This window comes from Hyperoodon ampullatus (genome assembly GCF_949752795.1).
Source record: "Hyperoodon ampullatus genome assembly, chromosome: 4".
Classification (NCBI taxonomy): Eukaryota; Metazoa; Chordata; class Mammalia; order Artiodactyla; family Ziphiidae; genus Hyperoodon; species Hyperoodon ampullatus.
Window position 1 is genome coordinate 123,257,192 of NC_136917.1, and position 26,527 is coordinate 123,283,718.

Here is a 26,527-nt window from a genome sequence, read left to right on the forward strand (position 1 = left end):
GAATGCTATCTTTTGTGACGAAAAGGAGAAATTCAAATACATGTATCTGCTTAATTTTGCAAAAAGAAACACAAGGAAAGATAAACAATTGATCACTTACAGAGGGTGGATGCAGACTAAAGTAAAAGGAATGGGGAAGGAAGTGACACTTTGCAAATATAAATACACCTTTTTGTCTATTTTGAGTTCACAACTGAGAAAAGTTTTGACCTTCATGAGCAAAGTATTAAAAAAAAAAAATTGGCCTACCTCCTAAATATCCTATGCCTTCCTTTATTCTCACCTAAAAATAATAACCCACAAACAAATAAACAAAAGAGCCCTGCTGGGAAACATACTCCTTCTACCCTGGGAAAGCTTTGTAAAAGTTTCTCTTCTATACCTAGAAAACCACAGAAAACCAACTGAAAACTTAGGACCCATCAGTTAGATAGTGGGATGAAAATATATACATACAGAAATCAATATCCTTCCTATGTACAAACCCAATCTCCAATTACATAATGAAAGAAAAGACCTCATTTACAAGAACAAAGAAGTAAAACATACCTAAAAATAAACTGAAAATGCATAAAATCTGTATGAAATAAACACTGAAACATTCATGAAAAAACACTAAGGATGGCCTGAATAAGCAGGCCATCCATGTTCCTGGATAGAAAGACTCACCTTTGTAAAGCTTTATTTTTTAATAATCTATTCATCAATTTCCCTAATTAATAAATGTAATGCAACTATAATACAAATTATCAGTAGGTTTTATTCCTAGAGCCTAGACAACTAACTCAAGTTCAAATAGAAAAATAAACACACAAGAATGGTCAAGAAAGCTCATAAAAAGAGCAATGAGGAGTATGGGGAAGAACGGGCCTTACTAAATATTTAAAAATGCTATACAATCTGAATCATTAAAAGCATGGGGCACTACTGGTACACAAATCATCAGTCAAACCAATCCAACAGCAGAGAAGCGCCAGAAATAGACTCCAACACAGACAGAAAAATTTAGTATATGACAAAGGAAATATATCAAATTAGTGTTAGGAAAATTTAGTTTTTAATAACGATATTGGAAGAACAAAGAAGCATTTAGAAAGATAAAATAAGATTGAATCAATGTACCATATGGCAAACAAGGATAAACTCCTAATGGATCAAAGACGTAAATGCAAAAATTAAAAGCATAAAGTACAAGAAGAAGCAATGGGGGAATTTTATTATAACCTTGGAATAAGAAATACTTTTATACCTTTAAGACTCATAATGTAGAAGTCACAAAAGAAAAAACTTGAGGAATTAAACTATATAAAAATCAAAAATCTCTTTAATATCAAGTCTCATAAACAATTTCTAAGAAGAAATGACAAAGTAGGAATGATACTTGAAACCAAATCACTAAAGAATAATCTCCCTAATACAAAAAGAACTCCTGGAAATAGGAAAAAATAAACCAAAAAAACCCCCCACAAAAACAGACTCCATGAAAAATCGGCAACGTATACAACTCGCAGAAAAGGAAATACAAATGGCCTTCAAATATATGAAGAGATGGTCACCTTCACTCTTAAGAAAAATGCAACGGAAATTACTATATACTGGTACCACTTCTCATCTATCAGATGGACAGAAATACACAACTGGTAACAATCTGCAGTAGCTATAGGGAAACAGGGATTCTCATACAAAGCTGGTTAAAGTACAAGCTGCTGCCAATCTTTATGAAGGACAATAGGGAAGGAAATCTCTCAAAACTACAAACACACTCACCCTCTGACCCAACAATAAATACCATTTATGAAAATTTTCTCTGCATACTTGCACATTACAAAATTATGTACGTACAAAGCTGTTCATTACAGACTTATATAATTTATAAAAGGAAAATTAAGAAAACCCATTCTACTGCAGGCTGGTTACATAAACCAGGTACTGACAGATAATGGAAGTTCATGAAGTTGTAAAAAGGAATGAAGCAGTACTTTCTGATGAATACAGAAAGTTCTCCTGGTAGTTAAGTGACAGAAGCAAATTGTACAACCGTGTATATTTTGTTTTACCTTTTGTAGAAGATGAAAATAAAAATTATATATTTTCCTCTGTACCTATATACAAAACTGGAAGGATATACCAAAAAAAGCTAATAAAGTCATTACTCGTGGGAACAGGGTAGATGGACACCTGGGTGGAAGTTAAGACCTATCATTATATAACTTTTTATACTTTCTGGATTTCTAAACCATGTAAATACATTACATATTACTCATTCAAAATATAAAGTTAAAAAAAATAGACTGGAAAGAGAAAATTTTCCCCCTGCTTCCTCCTCAGTTTTAGCACATGCTTTCAACCTACCTCCTAGGGGATGGAGACCTAGAAGATTTCCGTTTTATGGTTTTTGATGTCCTTGGCGATCTGGAAGAACTCCTGCTCCTCCTCCTACGCCTTTCCCTGGAAGTCAAAAATATGTCATTGTAAAAAACAGTAATTTAAATAAAAGATAATACAAATACACAAAATCAAAAGGGTCCTTAATGCTCTCAAGTGAATAGTATTCTTTACAGGCCAGTTTAAACTAATGTCTTTCATGAAAATGTTCTGTTATCTAATTCTAGTACAGGTCAAATTATGAACTGTAAATTTTACAAACCAATGAAAATATCTTCTAAGATTTCATATCAGAAAGGGTAGACGACCTCCTCTTCACCTGATTTCTTGAGTAGAAAAAATAGTAATGGATGTTTCTTTCACATTCTCTCTCAAGTCAAACATGTTCTTCCTCAGCACCTAAAGCATGTGTTGCTTATCAGATCCTTTGTCATGCATCTAGCTCCTTGCTGCCCCACTGTGGATTATTTTTTAACAAGGTAACAGGCCCTTTTCAAGAAGTGAAAGGTAAATGGGCTTGCAAAATGTGAACTTTTTAAACCCAAGTATGTAGAATGTCTCTAAACATTAATTCATTTGACAGGGAAATTGCTTTTACCCCCTTAACCTACCATTTCATTATTGTTCTATTCATTTAAAATTGAGCACACAAGTTGCTTAGATGTAAGGAAATTACTTAAAACCTGAGATTTAAATATGATGAAGTCAAAAATAATTATTAAATAGATTAATAGATTAACAGTTTTATTATTATTAAAAACTATTTTGCTTAACACATTACCAAATGATGCATACTCTAATAAAACTACTTCAGGGCCTCCCTGGTGGCGTGGTGGTTGAGAGTCCGCCTGCCGATGCAGGGGACGCGGGTTCGTGCCCCGGTCCAGGAGGATCCCACATGCCGCGGAGCGGTTGGGCCTGTGAGCCATGGTCACTGGGCCTGCGCGTCCGGAGCCTGTGCTCCGCAACGGGAGAGGCCACAGCAGTGAGAGGCCCGGGTACCGCAAAAAAAAAAAAAAAAAAAAAAAACTACTTCATTTGTAAGGGTGGTCAACTTAGAAACAATGAATTTCAAGATGTCTATTATTCAGGTGATGAGGTATAAGGGTCCATTTATTAAATGATTAATGTAACCAATGACCTATCTCACAAGAAGCTCTGATAATTAGTGGCCACATAGCTGAAACAACCAAATCCTCTAGAATTCAAGTTCTCCTTATCACTTCAGTAAGCTGATTCTAGGCTAATGAAACATTTTGTGTACATTTTTCATCTGTAAAATAAAAAACTAGACAATGCTCATATGTGGTATACACAGTAGATGTTACGACCAAAAGAGCTCAAGAACTTTGAGAACACAAATAAATCAATTCCAACTCTACCTAAGGTTCTCTCCTCCTTTACCCAATTTTATTTCCAAGTCACCCCAAAATTATACTTCCTAATATGGAAATTAGATGACGTTATTCCATTTAATCAATGCCATTCTGTAACAGCACCTCCCCACCCCACACAAGAACCAGAAGTACTTTTTTCATAGCATGAGAATATCAGTGTATTCCAGACTTTAAGTTTACACAAAATGGCTCCATCTTCGTCAGTGTAACTCTTTACCTGTATGTTCAGGGAGCACTATGTACAGGTGGACATCTAATAATTACCAGTTAGTGATAATGAGAGCTAAGGCTGGACAGACAGGAAGCTAGAATGTCAGTTAGTCGAGAAAGAAGCTGTCAGCTCTAGTATGCAGAATTGGAGTTGATTAGGCTTCCATTTAAATTTTAGTTCCACATCTTAACCAACTGCACGACTGGGGTCATATTACTTTATCTGAGTCTCAGTTTTTCCAATTGAAAAATGGAGATAATAACTCAAGCCTTGTGGTTTTGAGGATCAGGATAATACCTGTGAAGTACCAAGCCTAGTGTCTGGTGCACAGCAGGTGCCCAGTAAATATGTTCTCCTTCACTTTGATGGTCTCATCCTTATTAATTGTAATTCCAAGCATTAAAAGTTTTTAAATACCAAAATTTTTCCTTAAAAATGTAGCTCAGAAGACAATGTTGGAAATAAAAACATTAAGTAGACTATTATTCTGGGCAGTTAAGAGGTTTCCCATTCACTAAACAAATCAGAGCACCTTAAAGGAAGAAAAATGCTAAAAGACAAGAAATGGTAACTCTTCAGCAAGCTCTTCTGAAAGCATGAAACATTCCAAACTGCTGAACCTTTAGGAACTAACATTAGTCAGCATTTATTCTCCAGGCCCCAGAGGTTATCTAAGAACTGAATGTGAACATCTACACTTTTTAAAACATCAAGTGACTTAAAATGATGCATGTAAAAATTATAAACATTTCAAAGTCATCAGAAAAAATAAATTCAACTGAATTTAAAAGGAATCGAGGGGACTTCCCTGGTGGCGCAGCGGTTAAGAATCCGCCTGCCAGGGCTTTCCTGGTGGCGCAGTGGTTGAGAGTCCGCCTGCCGATGCAGGGGAAACGGGTTCGTGCCCCGGTCTGGGAAGATCCCACATGCCACGGAGCGGCTGGGCCCGTGAGCCATGGCCGCTGGGCCTGTGCGTCCGGAGCCTGTGCTCCGCAACGGGAGAGGCCACAACAGTGAGAGGCCCACATACCGCAAAAAAAAACCCCCAAAAAAACAAACAAACAAAAAAAAAGAATCCGCCTGCCAATGCAGGGGACATGGGTTCGATCCCTGGCCCGGAAAGATGCCGCAGGGCAACTACCTATGTGCCACAACTACTGAGCCTGCATTCTAGAGCCCACATGCCACAACTACTGAAGCCCGTGGTGCCAAAACTACTGAAGCCCGCTCACCTACAGCCCATACTCCACAACAAGAGAAGCCACCGCAATGAGAAGTCCACGCACCGCAACAAAGAGTAGCCCCCACTATCCACAACTAGAGAAAGCTCACCTGTAGCAATGGAGACCCAAGGCAGCCAAAAATAAAAATTAATTTTTTAAAAAGGAATCGAAATATTATTTGGTGTTGTGAAGGGCAATGTCTAAACAATCACACAAACACAAAGGAATGTGTGAAACACAACCAATAAAATAACTGCAATAAAGATGCAGTCTTCAAGGCTCAACTGATACCCACAGCAAATGAGTTAATTTCTTCAGGTTTTGGTTCAATGTGTTGAAATATGGCAATGACCTACTGATTTGAAGTCACATTTTAACATATACTGTTGCTTTCAACTGTATACTTCTGACACATTTTTTAAAAGCCAGTACTAAGTACTGGTTAGAGTCCTCAATTAAACAATCTCTAAAAAGAGGAGAAAGAGCTACTATACTACTATACTTCTAACTAAAGTGCAGACAGATGGAAAATTTCCTCTGAGCTTTGGTTTCCTCATGTTTTAAAACCATAACAGTCTTCTCACAGGCTTACGGTGAGGATTAAGTAAGATCAGTCATGAAAAACTCTGCTGAGACACAAAACCTGGCATATGGTAAAGCACTCAATAAATGCTTGCAATTATCTACTATTAACTAGCCAAAGACTAATATTAAGAATAAGCTGTTAAAACACAAAGTTAAAAAATTAGGAAATATATAGTCCATTGACTCAGAAATTATGTTCTATGAAAAAACATTTTAAAATATCTTTAAAACTTGCAAGAATATATTTTTAAGTATTTTTAAGATATAGTTTAACACAACTTAGGAACTTCCATTTATTTATAGTCACAATATCATCTGGAGCAATGGATGTAGGCTGAGATAATCTTGAATTAAGGAAGGTCCTCATTTTGCTGATGTTACTATGGCAACCTGCTGCCACCTGGTGGCAGTGTACCTATCAATAAACAGTCCTAAGAAAAAAGCAAATCCTTAACAACAAATTAATAAATGAAAACCAAAATTTAAACGTCATGTATTCAACAAAGTAGAGCAGTAAAAATGAACTTAGATGACGAAAAGGACTAATACTGTAACTTTAGAAATAATTTTATATATTAAAATTTACCACATCATTCCAAAGAAATACAGACACCTAAGTCAATTTCTCTACATAATTTAAAAAAAAAAAAAAAAAAAAAAACTTGCCCCTGCCATCCCACCCTCCAAGAAAATAATAAGCAGCAGCAACAGCAGCCACTGACACCACTGCCAGGTTAAAACAGTGGATTATAAAGGACAGTTAACTTTTCAAGTAATTCTGGCCAATATTCTCTCTTCCTCCTCAGAGATTCAATACTGTAGCAATCCCTCTGCTAGAGAAATGTTTACTCTGCTATCAGAGGGAAATGTTCTGATATTATTGTACTGATTCCACTTGTGCACAATTATCTTTTCCCCCCAGTTAAAATTTATGTTTTCATTTGTCATCAGTAAGCCCTTTGGTAAAAACTTTAAGCATTATCAAACCTGCTGGAACTACGAGATCTTCTTGATGCATTGTAACTTCTGGGTGGTGTTCTGGACTTTTTATCCTTCTTTCTTTTCTCATCTATCTCTTTGGATCTGTCCTTTTCTCGTTCCTTTTCTTTGTCCTGTTCCTTCTCCTTCTCTTTGTCTCGTTCCTTTTCATGCTCTTTTTCCCGCTCTCTCTCTCTGTCCTTCTCCTTGTCTTTATCTCGGTCCTTTTCCCGTTCTTTATCCCGGTCTTTATCTTTGTTTTTACCCCGTTCCTTTTCTTTTTCACGTTCCTTTTCCCTGTCTCTCTCTTTTTCCCTTTCCTTTTCTCTATCTTTTTCTTTCACTCTTTCCTTTTCCTTGATTTTTTCTCGGTTGTCTTTTCTTTTGTCCCTTTAAAAACAAAAGTAAATAAATAAATTCACAACTAAAATAATTCTACTCCCCAACAAGGACCTCATTCTCTTTCCTCAACAATTATCAACACAAAACAATGTATAATAGCTGTAAGACATTACATATAAATTTCTAAATAATTTATGTGTACATGAAGCTGCTAAATGAAATAATTATCAGGCTGAATTTAGTCTGGAAATCTCATGAGTCATACTAACCATCAGATTCAAATCAATGACAATCAATATTAAATCATTACTGAAACAATCAGAAAAAAGTTTAATTTCTTTCATTAAAAATTTAAACAACAGATTTTTAACATATGACATCATGAGAAAACTACCCTTAATTTCCAAAAAACTCACCGTGAACGCGAACGACTCCTTGACTTCCGCCTCTCCCTTGATTTAGAGCGTTTTTTATGAGGGCTCTTAGATCTACGTCTATCTTTTTGTCTTGAACGTGATCTATTATGGGATCTACTCCTAAAGAAAAACAAATTGTTAGAATATCAAAACTTATTCTTAGAATTTCAATTTATAAATATTTAAGATCTTTCAAATAAGAGAATTTTAAAACCAATCCTGACAGTATTTATCAATATTTTTAAATTCTCTATTACATAATGCTTCAAAATTAGATTATCTGCATAAATTTATTTATTGGAAACTTCACCAGTTCATTGTCCAGAACACAAAGACAGAAACAGAAAAAGAATTTAAGTTATTTCCTATGTCAGACTTAGGTTGACAGTTTCAGGTGTGGCTTTCTTTTGCTAAATATTACATGGCTCAATTAGAACAGACAACTTCTCCCATGGTCCAAGTTTTCATACCAAAAATTGTCAGTAACTCTTGACTTGCATGTAATATTACTGCTTGTGGCTATAACTTATCTTTGACAGGGAGTAGTGGTTATATGGTTCAATGGTTTCTATAAATGACTGTGTGCTATTTGTCATAACACATACTAAGAAGAATGCATAGGGAAGCACAGTACTAATGATGGTACTAGTGTGACAGGAAACCAAACATCTTACTCATGAGTTAAAGCTAAATATAATCAAATGTTGAATTTGCAAAGCCTTGATTTTATTACATAAACAAAGCTATTAAAAGAAACTTTTATTACTGGAATTCCTGGAGGAAAAATAACTGTTTTTTAAATTCTGAAATTCTCTAGGCTCCTTTCCCAACTGAAATAATAGCTTATATAATGTGACATTTTTCATAATGAGGTATCCTAGGAACTATTTATTTAAACGTAACCAAATTGAAGGCATACAACTTAAACAACAAAGTGATGGGACTCACCGGCTTTGGAGTTAAACAATCTGGCTCTGACACTCAGTTCTGCCACACAATAGCTGTGAGAACTCTGGCTAATCACTTAACCTCTCTAAGCCTGAGTTTCTTCATCTAAAAAGTGGAGTAAGAATCATACCTATACCTCCTAGAACTGTCATGAGAATTAAAACAGATGATATATGGAAAACTGCCTAACAGTTTTGAGTGCAGAGTAAATGATTAAAAATCCTATCTCAATATCTGCATCATCATCATTATTAACAATTAACATAAATGAAAACTTTAAATTATATCTCTATTTATTCCAAGGGGTCACTTGAATGTCTACAAGTATGCCTTATATAATTAAAACTCATCTTGATAATAATATCTTCATGAATTAAGTTAAAACAAATATCTATAAAAGAAATACATATAGTTAAATGCTTGTGCTATGCCATGAAACCAGAAAAGTCTCCAGACAATCCTCAATTAAGTAATGATCTTGTTCTTAAAACACATTTTTCAGTTAGTTAAAATTTGTTTTCCAACAGCTAATTTTCAACTGAACCACTCATCTATTATACACTTATCTTCATACCTCATTTTTAATATATGAAGATAATTCGTAGTTTGTTGAAACCTTTATCACTAATAACCTAAGAGACACAAGGGCCAAGCAGTAGCTATTAGGGGAAAACTTTAAAACTTGTAACATTTTTAGTCCATTTACAGACATCCACATGAGTGTAATAATGTTTTAAAGGGCCTTTGCTTCTATGTACTTAATAAGTCTTAAGATTTCTATTCTAGTCAACCTTGCTAAAAATAATAATAATTTTGTTTTCTTAAAATAGCACTTTCCAATCTTAATAAACTCCTTTAAGAAAATTAACCATAGCCATAACAAATAAAAGTTAATAAAAAAGCACTGACCACTTGGCTTCCCACCTTATCCTGTGGGTCCTCAGAGTTTGAAAGTCACTGCTCAAGAGTAATTATTGTATTTCAATTTTGACATTAAATATTTCATGTCTGTCTCATCCACTAGTTGCCTACAAGTTTTCTATTAGGAAAGCTAAAAGCTTCAAGTCAAGAGCAAATCTAATCCAACCAAAGATAAAGATTTGAGCTATCATTAGCAGCTGTCATTTTAACATGATGTACAAAACTGCATTGATAAGTTAAATTGTAAATAAAGGGCAACTTACCATTATGTTGCATCAAAGTTCATTTGTAAGTCAGTTGTTTCCCAGTAAAATATTATAAAATGTCTTATAGTTCCTATGCTGATCTGTAAAGGTTACTTAACTTTAAAATATAATAGAGTACTACTACCCACCTTTTCTAACACTGTCCCTATGAAAAAAACACATATAAAAATTTGGACAGAGTGGAAACACATCTTCCCAGTTCTAGCCAAGGTCATAGTAACAAATAACTATTTCCTCCCTCCTACAGAAAGAAGAAGGAACAGGGAAAGAGTCAGGGGAAAGTTCTAGAAGTATCAGAACACTAAGAAGGTAGAAGAAGGTAGGGCTTCAAGAACAAGGGCTCCTGCAACCCACACTCCTGCTAGGTCTAGTGGGTCAGAGCCAGAGCTGAGGGTATCCAATCCCACTAGAAGGGGAGGGGAAACCGAGAAATGCTTGCCATCCCCTACCGGTGGAGAGGGGGAGGGAGTTCCATAAGTCAAATGTTTTTGGGTGAGGAATTTCTTTTCTTTTCAACAAAACTCATCCTCTTTTTTATTTCTTTATGACCTTAGTAAAGGCTTCTTGTGTTTATATACACCATGTATAAAAACAGTATATGCTGACAAAAAAGATATACAGGCATACCTCAGAGTTATTGTGGGTTTGGTTCCAGACCACCGCAAAAAAGGGAATATCACAATAAAGTGAGTCAGGAATTTTTTGGCTTCCCAGTGCATATACAATTTATATTTACTCTATACTGTAGTGTATTAAGTGTGCAACAGCATTATGTCTTAAATAAAAACAATGTACATACCTTAATTAAAAATACTTTATTGCTAAAAAATGCTAATTGTCATCTGACAATGCAGGGCTGCCACAAACTTTCAATTTGTTAAAAAAACACAATATCTGTGAAGCACAATAAAGCAGAGTAAAATAAAACGAGGTGTGCCTGTGCGTATGTGTGTGTTTGGGTGTGCAGGCCAGCCAAGAACAATTAATTTCTAATGCTACATAATTAGATAGACCTCCATGAAATCACTCCCATGAATAAGAATAATAAACAAATTTCATTTTAGACAGAATAACCCTTCCTCCACTAACCCTTGGAAAGGGAAAATATCCCAATATACTGAAAATGATAAGAGTAAAAACCTTAGTTAAATTATTTGTCCCAACAGAGAAAGCTCCACAGAAATTATCAAGGAAAAAATATTAATAATCAAATTTTGCTTTTTTTTCGCCTTAGAAAACCACTAAGGTATTAGATTTGGAGCATGGCTCTTATAACACAAAGTAAGATTTAAGTCATTGCTCTTTTTCTTCCTCAGAAAAGTTATTACTCTTCAGCTCAATTCCGTATTTTCTTGATCTCCTTTACCTTCACCACCCTGTTGACCTATAGAAATATCCATAATCTAGAACCACTGATTCTATAACACTTTCCTTCTCCAATTCTGGCTTTGCTACAGTCTTATTCCTTGTACATGAAACAACTTCCTTCTCTTGGACATGAATTTGCCTTACTGTAAGGCCTTGGATAGAGACAGAGATTAAAACCATATTCCAAAAGGAATTCTGCAAGCTAATAGTAGAGAAGTATACACCAGTAGAGAGCTGAAAGTATAGTTTGCTAGAGTCTAATTAAGAATATCTGCAACTAGGGATTATCATACTAAGTGAAGTCAGTCAGAAAGAGATGATGAATACCATATGGTATCACATGTGGAATCTAAAATATGATACAAATGAACCTATCTATGAAACAGAAACAAAATCAGGGACATAGAGAATAGACTGCTGGTTGCCAAGGGGAAGAGGGATGGGAGAGGGGAGACGTGAGCGTTTGGGATTGGCAGATGCAAACTGGTGTACATAGAATGGATAAACAAGGTCCTACTGTATAGCACAGGGAACTACATTCAGTATCCTGTGATAAATCATAATGGAAAAGAATATGAAAAAGAACATATATATATATGTGTAACTGAGCCACTCTGCTGTACAACATTGTAATTCAAGTATACTTCAATAAAAAATAAATTAAAAAAAAGAAGATCATATTTTCCTATCTCACTGCCTCAATCTCCTTGATTAGCACAGAAAATCAAGACTAAACTGAGCTTGCTGGTGAGGTTCAACATAGAGCATACTGATTGCTTTTTTCCCTCCCCTCAAATCCTCCTCCTTCTCTAATACTCCCAACAAACATGCACACTCACACGCACACACACTTTTCTCTGCCTCTTCTCTTTAGAGAGTATGCGTACGTATGTACATGTAACATGCAATTAAGATCCACTGCATACATGTTCACATTTCAGTAACAGCCCCCTCCACATCTTAAAGAAGACAATAAAACTTATTTTAGACATGACTCTTAGGTTACTTCCAATCAAGATGGTGTTGCAAGTTTATATCTTGAGATCCCCTTTGCACCAAACACAAAAGATTTTAAAAGAACTTCAAAATGACAAAGCCACGCTCAAAAATAAGATAAACAGAACAGAAATAGAGCTTAAGCACAACAGTTGCAATTAAAGCTGCAAGTTACTCCTATGTTTCAGGTCCCAAAGTGGGTGGAAGAGGCTCTTATCACCAAGAGTACAAAGACTTAAAGTACCCCACTTGACGCACAGTATTTGAGAAAGGTAACTACCTGAAATCAAGATCTGGGGTGGTGCTCCCCAGACCTTGAGGGAGGTGAGGGAAGAAAAAAACAAAAAAGCTGCAACAACTTCAGCAATATTTTCAGCATCAGATGTTCCTTTTTCCAAATATGAAGAATGAAAAATTTCTGCCAGTTCTGTATAAAGACTAGTTTACTCTTAGAAAAGTCAGGAATAGAACATCTTAAGATAGAAAACCAACTTCTAAAACTAAAAATTAGTTGAAATTATATATTAATTACATAAAACTTCATTCTTTAGCATTACAATTAAAGCAATATCTACTGGTAACCATACTCCCTGGTGAACACCAGTGAAATTTCTACACTCTGATACTTGGACAAAAACTCAGAAAATCTTAACCACTGTAAATACAAAACCGAAAAAATTTAAATATGACAGTAGAAATTCTCACCTGTGTTTTGACTGTGATCTTTTCCTTCTAGAACGGGATTTTGAGCTAGACCTGGATTTTGAACGAGTGTGGGAACGAGATCGACCGCCTTTTCTTTCATTGTTCTTTCCAGACTCTGGGAGGAAAAAACCACTTTGCAGTGTAAGCTCAGAACAATTAAAGATCCCAGTTAATAATCAGGCACAAGTGGAATGTACCACATATAGTGCAAGGGGCCTACTCTCTGTACATCCTCCTCCTGTGCAATTATCCTTCAGAAACATCCAAGAAAGTCATTGCATAAACTCGTTGAGTGCAGCCACCCTGCAGCAGTACATATAAACCAGATGATTATAAACAGCTGTTCGTAGTATTTTGTTGCTGCCATAATGTACGATTATAACATGTCTGTAATTCCTATGACAGTGATTTTAAATCCTTTTTCCATTTATTTTCCTAGAATTGAAGCTTAAATTCTAATTTAGAAAATTTGCTCAAATGTAAAAAACCATCTAGACATTTTTAGGTTGGATTTCTAATTTTAGTTAGCAACACAAAAGTTTGAAAGGGTGTTCCTTTACCATGCTAAAACAGACTCTGTAGTTTTCCTAACTCATGGGCTCTCTTTTCTATTTTTAAAATTAAAACTTTGAAGGAAAAGTGAATCTGCTTAATCATAACATTTCAAATATATTTATTCTTGTCTTTAGCCTCACAATAATATTTACACTTTGCTTTAAGCAAATCAGTTCTGCGTACTGATTTTGATATTATAATATAAAGAACTGATTAACTCAAGCTAATGTACCTCAATTCAGTATCATGGAAAAAGATATTTGTGCTAAATAGTTCTTCAACCTTTAACACTAGTTAAGTCACTTACTCTTTCTTGAGTTTCAGTCTTCTTGTTTGTAAAATGAAGGGACTGAACAGATAATTTCTAAAATTCCTTCCAGTTCTAAGATTCTATGATCTTCAACCATGACCTATGTAACAACACCATGGCCTTACCTGGTTCGATAGCTGCTGAGATAAAGGACTGAGCCTCTCGCACTCGCTTCATTACTTCTTCTAACTCCTTAGCTGCAGCCTGAGGTGTCATCTCAGGGGGTTTTACTATTGCATTGTTGGAGTGATTTATTCTAAATTAAAAATATTAGCATATCACAAATACACACCATATTTTACAAAACATGAAACAACTAATTGTTTATATGATACACATATTTACAAATCTGAGGACATCTCAAAAGCACATTTAGAATAATATAGCTAAACAAAGAATAACCAAAACCAACCTCAAAACCATGATTTATCTCATTCCCATCTGCCATCATCTCTTGCTAACCAAGGCAAAAAGCAAGGGAAAAAAAGAAAAACTGAACCCTAGCTAACTTCTTTAACAACCTAAATAGGCCAGGACAACGGCTTCTCCTCACAGCTTAGAGTTATAATAAATTAAAATGGTAACACCAATACTAAAATGAATCACTTCTATTCTTAGATTATAAAATTTTGTTCATAACCTCTGCACCCCGGAAGGATGAAAGGGAACCTATATATCATGTGCACCATTTTAATCGACCCTGGCCTAGTCATACAGCTTCAAATATGGGAGGAATCTGATAAAACTCTTCCTTTATGGGTAACAGTGGTTTCTCTGATGCACATAAATGAATTTGGTGTGTCTCACTTTACCATGGTGAAAACACAGCATTCGCTAAGAACAGTTTCTTATCCCTTAATAGCAGACTCCTGATCAAACTGTATAATTAAGGCAATTATCTACAAAATTCAGATAAAATTGGTGCCTCAATAATGTGCATGAAATAGTATTTCTGGTCTTGAGTACCTGAAAGGCTACATCAATTTTTCATTTTGCAAACAAGGATGTGAGCAAACCTTAAAATGTATAATTTAAAACATTTCTGGGTACTTTCTTCCTAAAATTTTGGATTTACCAAAATTCTTATTACTATATTACTGTAAGTTCTACCCATATGTTAAACTGCCCATTAGTCTAGTGTAATAATGCAAAACCAACCTAACTTGTTAAAGCTTATGGAAAAAGACCTACAATCAATATGTACGGTATAAAAATGTTAACTTTAAATTAGACCTTTGAAATAGAAAATAAGATGTCTTCAAATGTAACTTTAATTTAAAGGCTAAAATGGTAAATATCTCATGTGTTTCATTTATACTTAACACAAAGTCTTCCTTTCCACAAATTGCCAATTACTATTAAAAAGAAAAAAAAAACTGCATTACATCAAAACCACAAAATTTTTTCAAAATCATTAAAATTTCTTTGTTTAGTGTTTCTTACTTCAGTGGCCTGTCTCCAAACATAACTCCATTAAAAGCAAGGGCCCTTGGTACAGAATTTTGGTCTGCAAATTCCACAAAAGCAAACCGAGTTGGCTGAGTCTCATCACCTGCCATCCGCACAAACTTCACTTCTCCAACTTGTTTAAAAAATTCAAGTAGCTGATCAGCTGTTGTTGTCTGAAGAAACAAAGTAACACTTTAATAAAGTATATTCTTCTTTAAAAAAATCAGGTAAATACTACTTTATCAATTGATACGATTTTTAAGAAAGGGAAAGGAATAAGAGGTCCCACCACTCAATTTCTTCTTATATTAGTTACCTGGGAATTCAAATTGCCAACATAGACTGTTCTCCTAATTTCATCAATTTTGGAAGGATCCACATTTCCCATAAGTGGTGGCTGTGGTATCTCTCCAAGTGTTGCAATATTGGGGTCTAGTGCTGCTGCTGGTATAGCTCCCAAACTGCTAAGGGAAACACCCAGCTATAAAAAAATTAAAAAAAAAAAACAGAGCAGATATTTTCTATTAGTGTCAAAAATTACCATTCTCTAATCTTGAAGAATATTGATCAACTCAGTAAGAATGGGAAGAGACTAGGGACTCCTAATTTAAGCCAGGTATATATCTGAATTATTCAGAGTAAGGTCACAGTAGTTTTCAATGTAATTAGAAATACAACATATTTCTTAACTATCTGGGTACTTTACTTACTTCTAAACTAGACACTAAAAGCAAACAGTCCATTCTCATTATCTGTAGTACTTATGTCCAATAAAGTTTGCCATGAAGACTGAATTATTAAATACTGAAATCGCTGCTCCTAGGGAAAAAACACAGGGCTAGGTTCCTATGAGCCTCTGGTCATAACACTTTCATCAAGTGATAAATATATGACCTTGTTTTATGTGTGCTTCTGTTTAAAAATACCTTAGTTAGTATATATTATTGATTCATTAACATTAAACTCATGACCAGCAGCATGATCAACTCATGCCTGAATGAACCTTATCTTATGTAAGAATTTTCTCTGTAAGGTACATCACAGGCTTACAACACTTAGGAACACTAGACAGAACTTTAGCACTATGCTGGGGACCAATTTAAAGAGCAAAACCACCAACATAAAGCACAAAAATGCAAAAAACATGACACTCGACACACCACACACAAAAAAGGTATTTACACCATTAGAGCTGAAATAAGAAGGCAGAGTGTTGCTCTGTTTGAACTCATCTGGGAATGAACATATCAAGCAACTCAATTTTTTCCTCATTCTATTTGTGTTGATGAATAACCACAAAAGCACCACAAGTACTGATTTTGAGATTTCAAATAAATTTTAGCTAGTATGTGAATTCACAAATACAGAATTCACAAATAATGAGAATCAACTGTACCTCGGGCATTCAACAACACTGTGAATTCCTAATGCTTAACAATAATCAAAGCACCTAATTTTTGCTAGGTTATTAACTCAATTCTCAGAACAGCCCTAAGAGATAGATATTACTATTACACCAATTTCACAGATAAAGACAAAGTCTTACAGAAAATAATTTTCCCAAAGATACTCAGCTAACAAGTGGTAAAACCAGGGTACCACCATGCACAGACTAAAATTAAAACAGGGACAAAGTTTACCTAAGAAAAGAAACCTAAAATATTAAACCCTTACTTACACTATGGTAGGAAAAACATAAAAACCTTTGAATGATCTTTCATAACGTTACTAAAATCAGTTTTTAGTTCAAGCATTAAGAAACACATTTTTAATGTGAATTTAAACTTGAAAAGATAGATCTCAGAATTTAAAAATGGAAAATTTTGCAGGATTCACATGACTTTTCAAGGAAAAAAAAAACTGCAACTTTCATTTCCAATTTTGCAATTTAAGGCAAATAAGTTAACTGACTATATATTGTTATATTGTCACAAAACTACTAAAATTTAACAAATGTTAAGTAATAACACTTCCTAAAGGTGAAAATACTAGTTTATGAAATGAGTATCACTTATGCTTATCATAGCAACCCATGTGTGATCTTTTCAAAACATGTCAAATCAAGTTTTACCCCCGCTTAAAACCCTTTAGAATAAAATTCAAACTTCCTTCTGTGGCCTAAATAGCCCTACATCATCAGTGCCCTATCTATCCCTCCAATCTCAAAACACCTACTACCCTGCCGCCCCCCCACCCCGCCACCCTGCCTTCACAACTATTCTGCACCTGGAACACACAAGTCTTTCTCACTTTAGGGTTTCTCACTTGGCATTCCTTCTGCCCTAGAAAGCTCTTCCCCTAGCTTCTGCTGGCTGAATCCTTCAACCGCCAGGTCAATCACCCTCTCCAGGAGGCTTTCCCTCACCTTATGTAGAGCCTCATTTACCCTCTACTACATCACTCTGTTTTTTTTCTTCATAGTATTTATTACCATCTGTGGTATCTTGCTACTGACAGATCTTATATTTTTTGCTGTCACCATTTCAAGTTATCATAATGTTGTAGAAAATACCTTAGTTCAAAACAGGTGAATGACCTAGCCTCTCTCCACATGTTGCGTCTAATCACACTCCTTTTTCCCCTACCATGTCTTTGATAGTCTAACATTCACAGATGATTGAGGGTCATACCTTAAATTTTTTTCTACTGTGCAAGAGAATTATTATATACAATTAAGCTATATCACAAATATGAGTATTATTATTTGTCAGTTTTGCATGGATTTAAAACAGGCCTCTCCTGGTATTCCCAGCTGTCAATCCCTTTGACCTACAAATCTCTCCACTGGGACATACAATTATAGATCTCTAATGGGCCTTTCCAAATCATCTAATCCAACTCCTTTGTTTCTCAGATTTAAAGATCATTCAGTCCTGTTTTTAGAAGCTTTTCCTGTCTCTCTCTCTCTCTCTTCTTTGCACTATACCATTCTTCGACACTTGTGTCATTTAACATGGTAATCACCAATCACATATGGCTATTTGAATTTTAATTAAAATTCAGTGCCTCAGTCACACTAGCCACATTTCAAGTGCTCAAGAACCACATATTGCTAGTAGCTTCTATACTAGATAGTAGAGATACAGACATCTCCATCATAGCACAAAGTTCTACTGGATGTGGTTGCACTATAACAATACAACTACCCTTCTTTAGATTAGCCTATTTTCTAGCCCTGGTCTAAAGGACCTAAATACTTAAGTTGCCCTTTCAGTCTTTGAGGAGGTAAAGATGACCTGACTCCCGATATAAAACTTTTGCCTTCTGACATAGAAACCTTGGCCTCCCTGGAGATGTGATTTTTAAATAGAAAGAAACCTCATGAAAGGTTTCACTCTTATGAAAGAGTAAACCTTTTCAATGTCTGGAAAAGAAATGTTCTAGGCAGAGGATAAATAAGTACAACAGCCCTAAGACAGAAATATGTTTGGCATATCCAAAGATCAACAAAGCCAGTAAGACTAAAATAGAGGGGAGCCAGGAAAACAAGTAGGAAAAAAAAGGTCAGAGAGGTAGCTAGGAGCCAAATCACGGGCCACCTTTCCCCTGTTTTCTACCTAAAATTATTCTTCATGAATTAAGTTTTATAAAAATACATAACTACAGCTGAATTAAAAGGAATAATTTCCCCTCACAGCAACAAATTAAATAATAAAAACTTTCTATTCTTGATGAATAAAACCTAAAAATTTTCAACATAGCAAGACAATATTTTCTGAGGAGGGGGAAAAAAAGATGATGATCCAGGAATTAATCTTAAAATATACCAAAACATACCCAAAATAAAATTTTTAGAAAGCCCAATTCAAATGATCAGATGTTAAATTAAAAACCATTTACAGATCAGGACCTTCCAGATGGTGGAGGAGTAAGCCCTGGAGATCACCTTCCTACCCACAAATACATCAAAAATAAATTTACATGTGGGAACAACTCCTACAGAACACCTACTAAACACTGGGAGAAGACCTCACACTTCGCAAAAGACAAGAGACTCCGCACATACCAGGCCATGTGGCTGACAGGGTGCTCTGACCAGGTATCAGGCCTGAGCCTCTGAGATGGGAGAGCCGCACTCAGGACACTGGACCACTTTCACCTCCCAGCCCTATGTAACATCAATCGGTGAGAGCTCTCCCAGAGATCTCTGTCTCAACGCTAAGACCCAGCTCCACTTAACTACGAGCAAACTCCAGTTCTGGACATCCTATGCAAAACAACTAGCAAGACAGGAACACAACCCCACTCATTAGTAGAGAGGCTACCTAAAATCATAAGTTCATAGACACCCCAAAACACACCACTGGATACACTCCTGCCCACCAGAAAGACAAGATCCAGCCTCATCCTCCAGAACACAGGCACCACTCCCCTCCACCAGGAAGCCTACACAACCCACTGAACCAACCTTACCCACTGGGGGCAGACACCAAAAACAACAGGAACTACAAACCTGCAGCCTGCAAAAAGGAGACCCCAAACACAGTAAGTTAAGCAAAATGAGAAGACAGAGAAATACACAGATGAAGGAGCAAGGTAAAAACCCATCAGACCAAACAAATGAAGAAAAAATAGGCAATCTACCTGAAAAAGAATTCAGAGTAATGACAGTAAAGATGATCCAAAATCTTGGAAACAGAATGAAGAAAATACAAGAAACATTTTAAAAGAACCTAGAACAAACAAACAAACAATGATGAACAACTCAATAAGTGAAATTAAAAACTCTCTAGGAGTCAACAGCAGAATAATTGGGGCAGAAGAACAGATAAGTGACCTGGAGAATAAAATAGTGGAAATAACTACCACACAGCAGAATAAAGAAAAAAGAATGAAAAGAATTGAGGACAGTCTCAGAGACCTCTGGGACAACATTAAACACACGAACATTTTAATTATAGGGGTCCCAGAAGAAGAAGAGAAAAAGAAAGGGACTGAGAAAATATTTGAAGAGATTATAGTTGAAAACTTCCCTAATATGGGAAAGGAACGAGTCAATCAAGTTGAGGAAGCACAGAGTCCCATACAGGAAAACCCAAGGAGAAACACATCAAGACACATATTAATCAAACTATCAAAAATTAAATACAAATAAAAAATATTAAAAGTAGCAAGGGAAAATCAACAATTAACATACAAAGGAATCCCCATAAGGTTAACAGCTGATCTTTTAGCAGAAATTCTGCTAGCCAGAAGGGAGTGGCAGGACATATTTAAAGTGACAAAAGGGAAAAACCTACAACCAAGATTACTCTACCCAGCAAGGATCTAGTTCAGATTCGACAGAGAAATTAAAAACTTTACAGACAAGCAAAAGCTAAGAGAATTCAACACCACCAAACCAGCTTTACAACAAATGCTAAAGGAACTTCTCTAGGCAGGAAACACAAGAGACGGAAAAGCCCTAAAATAAAAAACCCAAAACAATTAAGAAAATGGTAACAAGAACATACATATTGAAAATTACCTTGAATGTAAAATGCATCAAATACTCCAACCAAAAGACACACACTGGCTGAATGGGTACAAAAACAAGACCCGTATATATGCTGTCTACAAGAGACCCACTTCAGACCTAGGGACACATACAGACTGAAAGTGAGGGGATAGAAAAAGATATTCCATGCAAATGGAAATCAAAACAAAGCTGGAGTAGCAATTCTCATATCAGACAAAATAGACTTTAAAATGAAGGCTATTACAAGAGACAAAGAAGGACACTACATAATGATCAAGGGATCAATCCAAGATGATGATATAACAATTGTAAATATTTATGCATCCAACATAGGAGCACCTCAAAACATAAGACAAATGCTAACAGCCATAAAAGGGGAAATCTACAGTAACACAATCATAGTAGGGGACTTCAACACCCCACTTTCACTAATGGACAGATCATCCAAAATGAAAATAAATAAGGAAACACAAGCTTTAAATGACACATTAAACAAGATGGACTTAATTGATATTTATAGGACATTCCATCCAAAAACAACAGAATACACCTTCTTCTCAAGTGCTCATGGAACATCCTCCAAGATAGACCATATCTTGGGTCACAAATCAAGCCTTGGTAAATTTAAGGAAATTGAAATCATATCAAGCATCTTTTCCAACCACAACGCTATGAGACTAGATATCAATTACAGGAAAAAACAACTGTAAAAACTGCAAACACATGGAGCCTAAACAATACACTACTAAATAACCAAGAGATCACTGAAGAAATCAAAGAGGAAATTTTTAAAAACCTAGAAACAGGGTTACCCTGGTGGCGCAGTGGTTGAGAGTCTGCCTGCCGATGCAGGGGACAAGGGTGCGTGCCCCAGTCCGATAGGATCCCACATACCGCTGAGCGGCTGGGCCCATGAGCCATGGCCGCTGAGCCTGCGCGTCCAGGGCCTGTGCTCCGCAACAGGAGAGACAACAACAGTGAGAGGCCCGCGTACCACAAAAAAAAAAAAAAAAAAAAACCTAGAAACAAATGACAATGAAAACAAGACAGCCCAAAACTTATGGGATGTAGCAAATGCAGTTCTAGAGGGAAGTTTATAGCAATACAATCCTACCTCAAGAAACAAGAAAAATCTCAAATAAACAACTTTACCTAACACCTAAAGCAATTAGAGAAAGAAGAACAGAAAAAAACCCAAAGTTAGCAGAAGGAAAGAAATCATAAAGATCAGATCAGAAATAAATGAAAAAGAAATGAAGGAAACAATAGCAAAGATCAGTAAAACTAAAAGCTGGTTCTTTGAGAAGATAAACAAAATTGATAAACCATTAGCAAAACTCATCAAGAAAAAAAGGGAGAAGACTCAAATCAACAGAATTAGAAATGAAAAAGGAGAAATAACAACTGACACTGCAGAAATACAAAGGATCATGAGAGATTACTACAAGCAGCTATACGCCAATAAAGTGGACAACATGGAAGAAATGGACATATTCTTAGAAAAACACAACCTTCCGAGACTGAACCAGGAAGAAATAGAAAATACAAACAGACCAATCACAAGCACTGAAATTGAAACTGTGATTAAAAATCTTCCAACAAACAAAAGCCCAGGACCAGATGGCTTCACAGGCAAATTCTACCAAATATTTAGAGACATGCCAACACCTATCCTTCTGAAACTCTTCCAAAAATAGGAGAGGGAAAAACACTCCCAAACTCATTCTACGAGGCCACCATCACCCTGATACCAAAACCAGACTAAAATGTCACAAAAAAAGAGAAATACAGGCCAATATCACTGATGACCATAGTTGCAAAAATCCTCAACAAAATACTAGCAAACAGAATCCAACAGCACATTAAAAGGATCATACACCATGATCAAGTGGGGTTTATCCCAGGAATGCAAGGATTCTTCAATATACACAAATCAATCAATGTGATAAACCATATAAACAAAGTGAAGGATAAAAACCATATGATCATCTCAACAGGTGCAGAAAAAGCTTTCAACATAATTCAACACCCATTTAGGATAAAAACCCTCCAGAAAGTAGGCATAGAGGGAACTTACCTCAATATAATAAAGGCCATATATGACCAACCCACAGCCAGCATTGTCCTCAATGGTGAAAAACTGAAACCATTTCCACTAAGATCAGGAACAAGACAAGGTTGCCCACTCTAACCACTATTATTCAACATAGTTTTGGAAGTTATAGCCACGTCAATCAGAGAAGAAAACGAAATAAAAGGAATCCAAATTGGAAAAGAAGTAAAACTGTCACTGTTTGCAGATGACATGATACTATACATAGAGAATCCTAAAGATGCTACCAGGAAGCTACTAGAGCTAATCAATGAATTTGGTAAGTAGCAGGGTACAAAATTAATGCACAGAAATCTCTTGCATTCTTATACACTAATGATGAAAAATCTGAAAGAGAAATTAAGGGAACACTCCCACTTACCACTGCAACAAAAAGAATAAAATACCTAGGAATAAACCTACCTAAGGAGACAAAAGACCTGTATGCAGAAAACTATAAGACACTGATAAAAGAAATTAAAGATGATACAAACAGATGGAGAGATATACCATGTTCTTGGATTGGAAAAATCAACATTGTGAAAATGACTATACTACCCAAAGCAATCTATAGATTCAATGCAATCCCTATCAAACTACCAATGGCATTTTTCACAAAACTAGAACAAAAAATTTCACAGTTTGTATGGAAACAGAAAAGACCCGGAAAAGCTAAAGCAATCTTGAGAAAGAAAAATGGAGCTGGAGGAATCGGGCTCCCTGACTTCAGGCTATACTACAAAGCTACAGTAATCAAGACAGTATAGTACTGGCACAAAAACAGAAATATAGATCAACGGAACAGGAAGGAAGCGCAGAGCTAAACCCACACACATACGGTCACCTTATCTTTCATAAAAGAGGCAAGAATATATAGTGGAGAAAACACAGCCTCTTCAATAAGTGGTGCTGGGAAAACTGGACAGGGACATGTAAAAGAATGAAATTAGAACACTCCCCTAACACCATACACAAAAATGAACTCAAAATGGATTAAAGACCTAAATGTAAGGCCAGTCACTATAGAACTCTTAGAGGAAAACATAGGCAGACACTATGACATAAATCACAGCAAGATCCTTTTTGACACACCTCCTAGAGAGATGGAAATAAAAACAAAAATAAACGGGACCTAATGAAATTTAAAAGCTTTTGCATAGCAAAGGAAACCAAAACAAGACGACAAGACAACACTCAAACTGGGAGAAAATATTTGCAAATGAAGCAACTGACAAAGGATTAACCTCCAAAATATACAAGCAGCTCATGCAGCTCAATAACAAAAAAACAAACAACCCAAAACAAAAATGGGCAGAAGACCTAAATAGACATTTCTCCAAAGAAGATACACAGATTGCCAACAAACACATGAAAGGATGCTCTACACCACTAATCATCAAAGAAATGCAAATCTAAACTACAATGAGGTATCACCCCACACCAGTTAGAATGGCCATCGTCAAAAAATCTACAAACAGGGCTTCCCTGGTGGCGCAGTGGTTGAGAGTCTGCCTGCCGATGCAGGGGATGCGGGTTCATGCCCCAGTCCGGGAAGATCCCACATGCCGCAGAGCAGCTGGGCCCGTGAGCCATGGCCGCTGAGCCTGCGTGTCCGGAGTCTGTGCTCCGCAAAGGGAGAGGCCACAACAGTGAGAAGCCCGCGTACCGCAAAAAAAAAAAAAACTACAAACAATAAATGCTGGAGAGGGTGTGGAGAAAAGGGAACCCTTTTGCACTGTTGGTCGGAATGTAAATTGATACAACCACTATGGAGTACAGTATGGAGGTTCCTTCAAAAACTAAAAACAGAGCTACCATACGACCCAGCAATCCTACTACTGAGCATATACCCTGAGAAAACCATAATTTAAAAAGAGTCATGTACAAAATGTTCACTGCAGCACTATGTACAATAGCCAGGACATGGAAGTAACCTAACTGTCCATCAACAGATGAATGGATAAAGAAGATGTGGCACATATATACAATGGAATATTACTCAGCCATAAAAAGAAATGAAATTGAGTTATCTGTAGTGAGGTGGATGGACCCAGAGTCTGTCATACAAAGTGAAGTAAATCAGAAACTGAAAAACAAATACCGTATGCTAACACATATATATGGAATGTAAAAAAGCAAAAAAATGGTTCTGAAGAACCTAGGGGCAGGACAGGAATAAAGATGCAGACGTAGAGAATGGACTTAAGGACACGGGGAGGGGGAAGGGTAAGCTGGGACGAAGTGAGAGAGTGGCATTGACATATATAACACTACCAAATGTAAAACAGATAGCTAGTGGGAAGCAGACGCATAGCACAGGGAGATCAGCTCGGTTCTTTGTGACCACCTAGAGGGGTAGGATAGGGAAGGTGGAAGGGAGATGCAAGAGGGAGGGGATATGGGGATATATGTATACGTATAGCTAATTCAGCAGAAACTAACACAACTTTGTTATATGGCAGAAACTAACAGAACATTGTAAAGCAATTATACTCCAATAAAGATATTAAAATAAAATAAAAAATAAAAGGCAGTTTCCTCCCATGGATCACAATACAGGTCTCCAGCAGAACAGTGCCGTGTGAAAATCCTAATATTTTGCACTTCCAAGTTTCAAAAACCACTTTTATAACTTGGATAAACTATAATCATAAAGTTTACTGGTTCACTCCCTAAGAACCCAGTACCACAAAGTAAAACACAGCTTTCAATTAATGTGAGTTCTGTATTTGTCTTGGGTTTATTTTTGAAGAAAAATAACTCTTATTTAAAATAAATGACCAGAATCTTTTATATAAACCAAGAACCCAGCAACAGCAAATCTTTTTTTGACACCACTTGGAAATCACAAATGAGGCATTAAATTACTATTTAATTCTGCTAATGAAAAATATTTTTGCCATGTTTTTACCATGTTACGTTTTCTCAGTATCAGACAAATGCTTCTCTGAGATATTTTTCCCATTACCAACGGTGTAAATTATTTCAAATTTTTCAAATGGATTTAGTCCTCCTGAACTGGGAAATATAGTTACCTAGATTCTCCAATTCCCTATGCTATCTAAAATGCTGAATTTCGATAACTGATTTTCTAATGAATAATATATTTCAGTTCTCAAATTTAAATGAATCCCCAATTACTTCATAAGCAATTCCAAAAGGCAGTTCAAGTCAGTAACATGGGGAAAAAATTAAGCAGACATTTCGAATCCTCTCCATTTAAAAACACAAATACTTAAAATAGAAATAGCTTTCTAAGCTCTTAAAAAAAAAAAAAACTTTCTAAGCTCTTTATTCAACCAATTACACAGTTAAATGATCACTCCCTTTAGAAGAGGGTGTATCATACTTACTGTAGTTAAGGGATTTGGAGTTGGTATGGGAAGCAAGCCTGCACCAGGCATCAGACTTGTCATGGTTGGAGCAGGAGCCAATAGAGAGAGAGCTTTGGCTTCCTCTGGGATTTTACCTGCAGAGGCAAGTTCCAAACATTACGGAAAGCAGAAACACCACACAAACTTTATACTATGATTTTACAATTACCCTTGCACTTAAAAAATAATAATAATAAATGAATCTATCTATCAGATCCGTATAAAGAAATAAATAAGAACTTAAGTCTTTCCTTTTACCCTGCTCTACTAGGAAAAATAAAAGTGAGCAAAACTTCAAAGACTAACAATCTCATTAATGGAATATTATTTTAAAAATTGAATAATGTAGACAATTATTTAACACTTTGAGCTATGGGTCACCTGTACTGGAAACTTAATGTTCATGAACCAAACGATATCAAGCATGGACGCTTTCCCAGGACGGTGTTTTCGCGGTGATCGAAAGTTGTGTTACACATGACAACCGTTCGTGTTGGCTGCATCACTAATAGCACACAGAACATCAGATACAGAAAAGAAGAACATTT

General features: G+C 35.9%; 1 protein-coding gene across 5 annotated transcripts in view; it reads right to left on the reverse strand.

Moving 5' to 3' along the window:
• SREK1 (splicing regulatory glutamic acid and lysine rich protein 1) overlaps positions 1 to 26,051 on the reverse strand; it is a 38,134-nt gene extending 12,083 nt beyond the window's left edge. For 3 of the 5 annotated variants that reach the window (XM_079703324.1, XM_079703323.1, XM_079703322.1), the window contains exons 1-8: positions 25,959 to 26,051; positions 15,372 to 15,536; positions 15,050 to 15,228; positions 13,732 to 13,862; positions 12,742 to 12,856; positions 7,538 to 7,657; positions 6,789 to 7,169; positions 2,353 to 2,448 (exon numbers count right to left, since the gene is read on the reverse strand). In XM_079703324.1, the coding sequence (XP_079559450.1) occupies positions 2,353 to 2,448; positions 6,789 to 7,169; positions 7,538 to 7,657; positions 12,742 to 12,856; positions 13,732 to 13,862; positions 15,050 to 15,228; positions 15,372 to 15,536; positions 25,959 to 26,021 (1,250 nt within the window). In that variant the 5' untranslated portion in view covers positions 26,022 to 26,051. Of the gene's footprint in view, positions 1 to 2,352; positions 2,449 to 6,788; positions 7,170 to 7,537; positions 7,658 to 12,741; positions 12,857 to 13,731; positions 13,863 to 15,049; positions 15,229 to 15,371; positions 15,537 to 25,958 lie in introns of those variants that run through there. The other 2 variants (XM_079703321.1, XM_079703320.1) reach the window with 2 other exon arrangements.
• Positions 26,052 to 26,527: the final 476 nt, after the last annotated feature.